The sequence below is a fragment of the Taudactylus pleione genome, unplaced genomic scaffold (genome assembly GCF_031769625.1).
Source record: "Taudactylus pleione unplaced genomic scaffold, aTauple2 ptg000122l, whole genome shotgun sequence".
NCBI lineage: Eukaryota > Metazoa > Chordata > Amphibia > Anura > Myobatrachidae > Taudactylus > Taudactylus pleione.
Genome location: NW_028284524.1, coordinates 3,420,456 through 3,432,500, shown reverse-complemented (window position 1 = coordinate 3,432,500; position 12,045 = coordinate 3,420,456). Strand labels below are relative to the sequence as shown.

At 38.1% G+C, this 12,045-nt stretch overlaps 2 protein-coding genes across 2 annotated transcripts in view; one reads left to right on the top strand and one right to left on the bottom strand.

Moving 5' to 3' along the window:
- The window catches only part of CCNT2 (cyclin T2), a 45,452-nt gene that overhangs the window by 29,680 nt on the left and 3,727 nt on the right, over positions 1–12,045 (top strand). Inside the window, exon 10 of the mRNA XM_088472274.1 lies at positions 9,403–9,461. Within this exon, the coding sequence (XP_088328400.1) occupies positions 9,403–9,455 (53 nt within the window). The 3' untranslated portion in view covers positions 9,456–9,461. The remainder of the gene's footprint in view (positions 1–9,402; positions 9,462–12,045) is intronic.
- The window catches only part of MAP3K19 (mitogen-activated protein kinase kinase kinase 19), a 66,305-nt gene continuing 59,093 nt past the window's right edge, over positions 4,834–12,045 (bottom strand). Inside the window, exon 14 of the mRNA XM_088472271.1 lies at positions 4,834–5,312. Within this exon, the coding sequence (XP_088328397.1) occupies positions 5,255–5,312 (58 nt within the window). The 3' untranslated portion in view covers positions 4,834–5,254. The remainder of the gene's footprint in view (positions 5,313–12,045) is intronic.

The window sequence follows — 12,045 nt, the reverse complement described above, 5'->3', positions numbered from 1 at the left end:
TATGAACCATATAGAATTAAGGCGCACATGTGATATAAATGTCTCAATGTAATATTAAAAGGAAGCTGCTCCTAATCGTGATCAATCTGTGGTTAACACATAGTCTATAAGTAAAAATGCCTGGATCTATAGTTTATTAGTACAATAATGCCTTGATGACCAATCAACTATAGATCCAGGCATTTTTACTTAGGTAACTCATGAGTCTGGAATTGGTGATATGACCATTGCCTACCGTGTCCCTCAGTCTACAATGAGAGTTTATTGATAAATGGAAAATGTTTAAAATTGCTGCCAATCTTCCAGATGTGGCCCAGCCAAGATACCCAATTTAAATCTGTGCTTCGTTTATAGAAATTACAAAGAATGCAAAAGCTACATTCGGTGGACTACCAACAGTACATTTTAAACTAGATACGTGAAGTTTTCCGGGGCATAAGGACCTAAAAGAAAAAGCAAAGCATAATGGTGGACACCGTACATTTCCTGAAGCAAGGTTGTATAGGCTTCAGTCTCCTGGCAGCTAACCTTGACCCATCACAGCAGCCCACATGTTTTTTAGTGCCAGTCACCAGTTTTTCTAAAGGTGTCCTGGAGGAAAAAAAAACTGCAGAAATATTTTAGGCGTGTAAAGTTTCATACAGAACAATGTCTTCTGAACAGATGAATCCAAAATGGAGGAGTTTAAAAACAAACTTCATATTATCATACCAACATTCCAGATGATGGTCTGGGCTAGTTTTGCAGCCACAGGACCTGGACTTATTGTAATCCTGCAGTACATCATGAACTCCTTTTTATATATGTGCCTATTCTGTTGTAAAATTTGAAGCCATCTGTCCAACAACTGAAGCTTGGCCAAAACTGTATAATGCAACATCCCATCACCAGCATGCCAACTGAAGGGCTGACTAGCTAAAATCTTTCTTTTTCAAATTCCAGACCTAAATGCTGTGTAGATGCTGTGGCATGACCTCTTGATAGCTGTGCCTAAATGATGCTATTGATTAACTGAAGCAGTGCTGCAAGGAGTGGGGAAAAGTTACTCAACCAAGTAATTGCTACAAGGGTTTCTATAAGATACTGATAATTGGATATACTTATTCACACCTCTAGAATAACTGATGAAAAAATGTTTCACACAAAATTAGATTTACCAAATTTAGGACTTGATGAGGACCAGATTGTTAATTATGTCCTGAAATATGAACACCTTGAAAGATGATAGACTACTATAATTTTCAATACTTTTTTAACATGATTGTATAGTTATTCCTTTCTGTACTTCAGGAGGATATAAGGTTAATGGGGATTAGTGTGTTCTATAATGGTATTTGATCTAAAACCTATTTCTAAGCATGAATTCCTCTGACTATACAAGTTATTTTAGTCCATTTACCATAGGTGGACAAGTTTTAAGTACATCTACCTAATTGTTAGTGCTTTCTCTATGTGACAGCAGAACTTTATGAAATGATGGACTTCGTTATCACAGTTACAAACAGGCATGCTGGCCAGGCTGATTGCAATATGCCCATTAGTCGTTGCATATTGATGAAGGATCTCTTTTCCCAAAATTTTATTTTTTTTCTTCATTGCATCAAAGATGCTTGATCGATTTTTAAGATACAGAGGTCTATGTACTAAGCAGTGTTAGGAGACGGAGTGATAAGGTGCCAGCCAATCGGCTCCCAATTGCCATCTCACAGGCTGTGTTTAAAAAAATGACAGTTGGGAGCTGACTGGCTGGCACCTTATCACTGACATCACTTTTCACTCTCTCTTATCACTGCTTAGTACAAAGACCCCCTAGTGACGGGTAAGAGTGTTATCCTGAAGTCCTGATCATGTCTCTGGATCCATTCCAAACATTCCTGGTATTATAGCATGAAGCCTTAAAAAGTGTTGTCCAGGGAACTGAGTGCTACAAAAACACCCCACACCTTTTACACCACTAGCATACTTTGATAAAACGTAGAAACTGTGGATCCATGGGCTCATCCAGCCACTCACCCTACACTACTTAAACTACCAGAGTGAAGCGGCAGTAATTTTCAGTTCATCAGATCAGCTAAAGATTTTCCAGGCTTCCAGTGTTTTGTGTTCTTTAGGCCAATGCTGTCAGGTTACCTTGATTCTCTAACAGGACTAAAATCTGTTAGAACCACACCAATCTTTGCCAAGTAATGTGGAGTAAATATATATATAATATATATATATATATATATATATATATATATATATATATATATATATATATATATATATATATTAGTAAACCTCTGAGTGCCACTACACAATTGGTTAGGCTTTTGTCTTGTGATCTATTGAAACCTCTGAGTGTCGCTGCACAATTGGTTACTATAATTGTCTGCCTGTCTTATAGGCAGCTTTGCTGCTGGCAACGGGGTCAAGTACTGTTTATATGTATAGTGAGCGCCAGGAATTTGGATTTTTATAGATAGATACATAGATATTTATGTATGTAGACCTCCATTATTTTGCACAAGTTCTGTCTGTCTCCATTAGCCTTTTATGTTATAACACTTAACCAATCAATTCTTCTACTGATGTACACACACATGATTTGATAGTACAGTCAGGTGCATAAATATTGGGACTTTGACAGAATTTTCATATTTTGGCCTCTATTCACCACCACAATGGCTTTGAAATGAAACAAACATTATGTGCTTTAACTGCAGACTTTCAGATTTAATTTGAGGGTAATTACATCCAAATCAGGTGAACGGTGTAGGAATTACAATGGTTTCTATATGTGTCTCCCACTTTTTAAGGGGCCAAAAGTAATGGGACTATCAAATCAAAAGCTATGTCATGGACAGGTGTGGGCTATTCCCTCATTGTTTCATTATCAATTAAGCAGGTAAAAGGTCTGGAGTTGATTCTAGGTGTGACATTTGCATTTGGAATCAGTTGCTGTCGACTCTCAATATGAGATCCAAAGAGCTGTCACTATCAGTGAAGCAAGCCATCATTAGGCTGAAAAATCAAAACAAACCCATCAGAGAGATAGCAAAAACATTAGGTGTGGCCAAATCAACTGTTTGGAACATTCTTAAAAAGAAAGAACGCACCGGAGAGCTCAGCAACACCAAAAGACCCGGAAGACCACGGAAAACAACTGTGGTGGATGACAGAAGAATTATTTATCTGGTGAAGAAAAACCCCTTCACAACAGTTGGACAAATCAAGAACACTCTCCAGGAGATAGGTGTATATGTGTCAAAGTCAACAATCAAGAGAAGACTTCACAAGAGTGAATATAGAGGGTTCACCACAAGATGTAAACCATTGGTGAGCCACAAAAACAGGAAGACCAGATTAGAGTTTGCCAAACAACATCTAAAAAAGCCATTACAGTTCTGGAACAACATCCTATGGACAGATGAGACAAAGATCAACTTGTACCAGAGTGATGGGAAGAGAAGAGTATGGAGAAGGAAAGGAACTGCTCATGATCCAAAACATACCACCTCATCAGTGAAGCATGGTGGTGGTAGTGTCATGGCGTGGGCATGTATGGCTGCCAATGGAACTGGTTCCCTTGTATTTATTGATGATGTGACTGCTGACAAAAGCAGCAGAATGAATTCTGAAGTGTTTCGGGCAATATTATATGCTCATATTCAGTCAAATGCTTCAGAACTCATTGGACGGCGCTTTAGAGTGCAGATGGACAATGACCCGAAGCATACTGCAAAAAGCAAACAGAGTTTTTAAGACTAAAAAGTGGAATGTTATGCAATGGCCAAGTCAAATGCCAGAAAACAGTTTAAAATGGTTGTTAGATAAGTTTGAACAAATTGTTTAGATCAATCATTTAACAAACAAGTTTTTGTCCATTTTCCAGCGTTTTGGAGCAAATTGTCATTTGCTTTCATACCTTACCAGATTTTCATTCCAACCAATCAACTAGTTGGATGGTTGGACAGAAAATCTTTACATGTGTATGCACTTTTAGTCTGCAATTCATCGTAATATCAAAAATGTTTGTTTAAGGTTTGTAGCTAAAGTGGTTTGTACAAGAAAACCCATTCAAAGTATTGTTGTACTTGGTAGTTTATTTTTCCCACCACTACCTCTTCCTTGCTGGCACCATTGCTTTCACGGTTTTGTACACAACTATTACGGTCTTACGAACTGGATCTCTTTCCGCTATATCAGCCTTACAAAATGTATGTCTTTTTAAAGGGTACATACATAAGCTGATGAGTTCTGACTTAAAGGTAAAGTATCCTTTGAAACATCCATGGTTTAGTTGTCTGTAACACCTGCTCTATTTCACATCAGACACTGAATCACAAAACCCTTAAGTTAAGACACCACCATGTAATTGCATAATAACAAATGCTGTCAAGGAATGCTTTATCACAAATTAAATTGGTTTTAAAGATGCTTTGTGATGTCACTACTTCCTAGTGAATTGATAGGTTGCAGATCACATATATTAGCTACAATTTGACTCCCTCTATGGTGTGTGGGTGACGAGTGCACTGGGTGTGACCACTGCTCATGTGACAAAAGAATGTGTGCCACGGGTGTGTGTATTTTGTGTATTATATGGAAAATATATAGATTGTGTATGTGTGTGTAGATATATACTTTATACAAACAACCCTTATTTTGCGCCTATACAGAGAACTGAACCTAGCAGCTACTCATACAGAGTTCCCTGTTAGTGGGACTGAATAATAGAAATGGAATAAGGTTTAAAGCATGAAATTAGAATAAAAAAATGGGTAACTGTGTTTTTGATCCTAATTCGGTGACTACATCACTATGAATACATGCTTTAAACCTAAGGGTGACTCGTCCGTGTTCAAATGTGGAACCCTGTAAAACCTAATCCTCAGTCTAAAATTGTATTGGTACTGTATAAAATGTGTTTTATTGTAATATGCTTCTATGAGGGTGTCAACAGCTTCTTGTCCACAAAAACGACTAGGTTTTTACGTGAATATTTTTATACTCCAACGGTTGTATAGTCTGACGTTGTAATCCAGAACAGCCTTTTTCTTTTTTATTCATTCTCCAGTATAAACAGTAAAGTTACTCAAGTGCACCCTCACAGACATATATATATTCTCATACAACAAAGTTTAATTCAAATGCTAAGTGCCAGAGTAGAATCATAAACGGGAAATTAGTTTTATTCATCATTTACTTTATTGAATTGCATGATCTCTGGTTGGCTAGGCTTCAGTGATGGCACGTTGGTAGTTTAGATTTTCTATTGAATGAACGAGTGTTGTAGGAGCTCTTCTGCAAATGGCCGATCCTCCTGTTCCCTGTCAATCATACAGCAAATGGTTAGTCTCATTTGTCATTTTACTTTGTCTCTTTAGTATTGATGTGACAAATTACACTTTGTTTTTTGTACAATGAAAAGGATATACTTCTGGGTAGTGCCCTTTTATGCTGCCCAGAACAGGCCACAGTAGACTGTAAGTAGATGTTATATTAGCACAAATTTGTCAAAGTAGGACCCAGTAGGTATAGGAGTGAGTAAAAAGATCTGCTGTATGAAAGGCTTAATACTTGCCACATCCTAGGTAGTATAGCTTGGGTAATGCTGGAGTGGTATAGAAGTGCAGATCCCCCCACCACCTAATTAATGTTTGAATATCTACTATGATACTGAAAGGATAATCATTTAGAGTCGTGTAAGGATAACTAATGCTTTTTTATGTAGATCCTCTTATGATGCAGAAAGTATAACTTATCAGATCCCCCACACTTAGTAATGCAGATGTTTATACTGTAGCTTTATTTAAATTTGGTTTCAGTACATGAAAATGGCAATTCAGAGGGATGTAGTTACCGCCGGTCTCCATACCGACATCCGAATCCCGGCATGGGACTTAAGATAGGCGTCGAAATACGCCTATCTTAATCCCGACGCTGGAGCGCCAAGGGACGCTATTTTTTTTGTTGTTTTTTTTGGGGGGGGGTTAGGCACTAAGGGGGAGGTTAGGGTTGGACACCACTAAGGGAGAGTTAGTGGGGGGGGGAGATAGGGTACTCACCTGCCCTGTTGGGATCTTCTCCCTTGGGGCTGCCGGCTTCTGGATATAAACTGGTGGCTATTCAGCTGCTGGGGCTTCATACCCACAAACAGTGATTTCATTGCTCAAATGTCCTTGTGTTCTCTTACATTCATTTAAGTGTTTGAAATACATGTAGAAACCCCACTGAAATTAAGTGTAGTACTGTTTATTTTTCTAGTCCCATTAAATAATGTAACATTTTGGCTACGTCCAAGCAGGACATTTTTGTATGATATTTCAAGCCATGTCACACTGTACATATGCTCATAGGTGCCTCCTTCGCTCTATTGAAGATGCTTAAGAAAATCTGCAGCAATGTTTGTGCCAGGTACAGGTATCGAGGGGTGATAACTACCTCATTTTCCACACTACTAAATATTTATTAAAAATATATCCTTAAAAAGCTTGGGGAAATGCCCGTTTGGGTGTTATCTTTACATCACAACCCTGTAACCCAAATTAAACCATTTTCTAACATATCAGAAGGGGCTTCATTTGGGATAAATATTGCTGGTAGCTGATCATTGTGTGGGTAGTGTTTATTTACCATAGCACAGATCTACTAGAAAGGGACATTATTATTTAGGAGATCTAGCCTATACAAAAAAGAAGTTTACCAACCCCTATTACATTTTCCTCTATATTTTAGGGGAAATGATTCACTGATTCTGTTCTATGACTTCCAGAAAGCTGTTCAGTATACACTGTTGCAATCTACACTGTTTTAATAGGAACATATAAACTTTGTAAACAGATGAGAAAATGTGTCCTGAGATCATCAATGCTACCACAGTAGGAGTTGGATCTCATCTCAAAATAGTATTTTGGCTGAGTTTGTTTATGCTGCAGTAAGGGTATTAAAATATGGATACTAGGAGACCTCAAGATTTCCAGATGAACTACAACTCCCAGCATGTATGTCTGACACTTTTTCAGTCCTATGGCTGTACAGGGATAGGATAAATAGCAGTGAATTCAGCTAACACTAAAGCTGCATACACACACAACGATGTTAGTTTCCAACGATTTTAGTGAACGATTGTCGTTCAGATTTTCCCTTGAAAAAGTGAACAAAAATCGTTCACTAAAAATTGTTGGTTACTAAAATAATGAACGATTTTCAAAAACGAACGATTTTTTAATCATGCATACAGTGAATGGAAATCGTTCATAGTTTATCGTTCATTCTGCACAACATTAACTATTTTCTGAACGATAAATCGTTTGTTGGACAGTCAGAATGGATGATACACTACAAACGTGAATGCGCATGAACTATTATCGTTCATCTTAAAGATTAACGATTTTACAAACAATTTAACGATAACGACGTCGTTAAAGTGATCAAAAAATCATTGTGTGTACGCACCTTTACGGTTGCTTAGAAAAAATTGGGTAAAATTATCAAACATAGTTCAATCTATCTATTGGGCAAGCAGCTTGTTCCAGAATGCTTAGTACTGTTATTTATTGGTTTCCTACCAATAGTTATTCCTAACTCCAGTGGATTATCTGCAAGAAATGGAGGAAACTGATTCAGCAAGGACTTTAGCCATTTAAAAACTTATACAATGCCACTAGTTTTAAGGAGAGGAATGAAAAGGGAAAAATAAAAGTGTGTGTATATGTGTGAATATATATATATATATATATATATATATATATATATATATATATATGTGTGTGTGTGTATATGTATGTGTGTTTATATATATATATATATATATATATATATATATAATTTAAATAAATAGAACATTTTTAGATTTTATTTTTTATTTTTTTTTTATCATGGTTACGGCCAGAATCCTGATTCTTTTTATATCTGTTTTTTACTTGGTCATTATTTTAGTGTCCCAAATAGAAGGAAACGAAATGTATTGATCAGATTTCACCATCTATTCCTGTGCTCACACCTGATTGGGCAATTCCTTTTGAATCACAACTTTTTTTTTTTTTTTTTTTTTTTAGAGTTAAGGTGCATACACACACAACGATTTAGTTAATGAACGATTTTAGTAAACTATTTTCTACCTTGAAAAAATTTACTAAAATCGTTTACTAAAGTTGTTCATTTACTATGTTCATTTAAATGTAATGAACAATTTTTATGAACTACAAATGATTTTTGCATATTAACTTTATGAAAATCGTTGAGTTGACAAGTCTGACTGAACTACAAATGTGAACGCGCATGAACAATAATCGTTCATCGTTTGACTCAGAAAGTGAACGATTTTTTCAAACGATATCGTTTAACGATAATCATTCAAAAAATAGTTGTGTGTGTATGCACCTTTAGGCAGCATCTTACCTGTCACATTTGTTAAGATTTTGGGCCAGTTTGGTTTACAACAGACAAAATTACAGATAAAATTAGCATGTAAGTGATTTTATTGACTGATTTGGGTTTCTGTTAGAATAAGAAATTCTAAAAATATATATTTATTTATTGCAGAAAATTGTTTAATATCTCATTGCTTTTGTTACATCTGACACTGTTCTGTGCTTTCTCGTTTTCTATTCGTATGATTTGTTGGTTATATTGTTGTTCACTATATTTGATCAATTTAGAGTTTAAATGCTTTGTGGAAATAATGTACAGCAATCACCCAAAATCTGTTTGTTTTTAATCAAATGATTGTGCACCTGATGTATCCAAAGGCTTTGTTTTCTGCTGGCATGTTAGAAGGAAATTAAATTAATTGTGCCCCTCTATCCTGATGATCACATTTTCTGACACACAAAGATTTAAGATTATCAGGCCAATGGGGTGATGAATGGGCCTGTAAATCTTCTGTTGCTGGTTCGATTAATATGTATGTTATGTGCAGTCAACACTACTACAGTGTTCTAGCTACTACTACATTTGTGTACATATGGGGAACGTTCAATTGAGAGGCACAGGGGAGTCCATACCGTATTGACTGCAGCTGTAACAGAGCTACACTACAAAGCCAACTAACAGTTGACAGAACAGATCCATGGTGATGTTAATGGAAGACACATTGCATACAAACCCTGTTATGGATAATAATTTTTTTTAATAATATGAATCTGGCCCCTACCATCTAAAGTACATAGCAATTGCCGCCAAAAGTGTTCACAATCAATTGTATTTGTGTTTAGTAGAAATTAACTAAGGAACAGTTTTATAACTTTGAATGTTGGCTGGTTTGCTTGTATATTATGGCAAAATTCCATTTTAATATTCTCTTTAATGTGTTTTCATTTGTATAGCTACAAATTAACCCTCTGACTAAGCATTCCTAAGTGATGCTGTTACATCTAGAGTACTCTTGTTAATTTCTTTTGTATCTTTTTTTTTCAGGTTATCTTGAAGTATTTGAACCTCAGACCTTCATGGTGCTCCCTCCTCACTAGCTCCATGTAAGTATAATGTATATGACCTCTGCACGGCTATAGGTAGAAGTTCCAACGTGCTATGTTACATTATTACAATTCACTTATCATAGAAGGTTTTTGTTTCTATTGGTGTACCTGTTGCTCTAAACATAGTAGAGGCATCAGGAGGATTAACCCATCTCAATATTTGTCCCTGGAAATATGCATAGTTTTCTGTTTTTTGTTTTTGTTTTTTTTCCAGCATTTTGACACTTTCCTTTTATTTTATTTTTTTTGTATCCTCTTGGCAAAGTTTTTAAAATACAAATTAACACAGCTTAATAATAAAGTAAAAATTATGGGGATTGGAGTGTTCCAATGGTGGCCAGCAGACTGCTCATGGGATTGACCTGAGGTCCCAGCTGTCTACTCCTGATTAACTTAAGCTGGGTACACACTATATGATGTATTGTACATTATATAGTTCCGACGCTGATCGTAACAATATATTGTACACATCATATAGTGTGTACGGCAGATCCATTGATGTGGTGCTGTTACATGCAGCATGTAATGACTCATCCCACCTTCATACACCAGATCGTGCAGTGTGTAAGGCGCATATGATGTAACATTACATCGCTCACTGCATCGCACCATTCTTAGGTGTGTGTACCCAGCTTTACTTCTTGTTATAAAGCAGTGATCAAGACTGAATGGCACAGCGAGCTTCCAGGTCAAGTGATTGCCCCTGTACAATGATGGGAGGTTACACAGCACAACAGAGGAGGAGGGGAGTGTGCACTTCTTCCTTTCCTCTTCAGACTCAACCCTTAGCCCCCTGCTCCGCACAAGAGCTTAGGCAATAAGGAGAGACAGGTATATTGCAGAAGGGAGTTAACTGATGTGGAAAAAGGTTAAAGGGTGAGATGTATCAAGCCCTTGAAAAGGACACGTGGAGTTGTACAAAGCAACTACTAGTTTCTAGCTATTCTATTGGATGTACTTGATGAATGATAGCGGATTGGTTGCTATGGGCATCTTCTCCACTTGCCCTCTTTAGAAGATTTGCAACATCTCCCCCACAGGGCAAAAGGGAAAAAGCTAAAAGGGAGGCATAAGCATTGAAAATGATCGCTTATGGACAGGAGGCAGGGACGGCTTGAGAGGAGGGGGGCACATGTGCAGTCTCCAAGTGGGCCCCCCTCAGAGAGAAAGGGAAAGATGTAAGGGAGTGAAGTTTTTTGTCTTTGAAGATAATCACAGGAGGGGAGAAGGGAATAAGAGGCTTTCAGGGGGAAGTATTCTCAGCATCACCCACTTTAAGGCCGTATAATAGCAGCCCCCTGGCTCCAAATGCTGATATTTTAGTACAAATGTTTCCATTGATTTTCCTACTCAAGCTCTGTGTTGCAATGTCCCAGCGCTAACTAAATCTAAGCACGTCAACAAGAAGCTCCTCTCGTGTGTCCTGGCTCTCCATTTACATGAGAATTCTATTCAAGCTGCTCACCCTCACCAACGTCTCCCCCTCATCCATCTCTGATCTTGTCACATGATACTCTAACTCTTAAATCTGCCCCTGATCTGCACCTCTTTTCTTCTCTGATCACCACCTATTATTCCTTCCTCCAAGACTTCTCCTTTGCTGCTCCCGTCTGATGAAATTCCCCAGCCCGACAGAATAGACTCTTCCAAACGTTTAATCTTTCAAGCTCACTCTCTAAACCTACTGCTTATCTATAGCTGCTATTCCCCCCCACCTGATACTACTGTCCTGGTGTACTACCAGATATATAGCCTGATTCAGAGGTGGACTGAGTAAGAACATCGTGTGCAAGCTCCTGCTATTTTAAATCAGTGCATGCTTCCAAGACGCACTGTGCATACATTTCAATGGTTACCGCAGGAGGATGCATATTGGAATTGCATAAAGATCCATGCAATTTCAATATGCGTTCCTGGGAGCTGATTGAGAGGGTTGGCTCTCCTCGTCAGGCGTGTCTGGATTGTGCGGTGTCAGGGACAGTATCAAAATCCGCAGTTCCACTGGCATCGGCGACAATGTACCATTGCAGCTGTTACTGCACCTCTGTCCACCTCTGATTCAGGACCATAATCCCATTTCCACTCTGAATGTAAGTAGCTTGTAACGTCTCTGCATTGCCATCTAAACTGTGAGCTCTAATGAGCAGATCCCTTTTTGTCCTTTCTCGCAACTGTACCTCCTTCATGAATTTAATTTTCACCTATTTTACATCTATGTATGGGGGCGATTCAATTCAACCCGAATTGAATAGCGCCGGGGGCGAGCTCCCGGAGCTATTCAATTCAGCGTGATGTGTGGTCGGAGAATGCCGGTTATCGCGGTCATCGCGACTTTAACAAGGGTGTTAAGGCGCGGTTACCAGCATTCTCTGACGAAAGTGCCGGGCGCGCGGCTGTTAGCGCCGCGCTATGTAGAAAAACAGCCGCACACCTGGCACTTTGGTCGGATTTCTCTTTGCATCCCCAGGGGGGTGCGAGAAGAGATCCTTAGTGCGCCCAAACAGCGCGGTGTATTGAATAGCTGCGGGAGTCCCTCCTATTGCTATTCAATAGCGCGTTTAATTGAATTCCCCCCTATGAT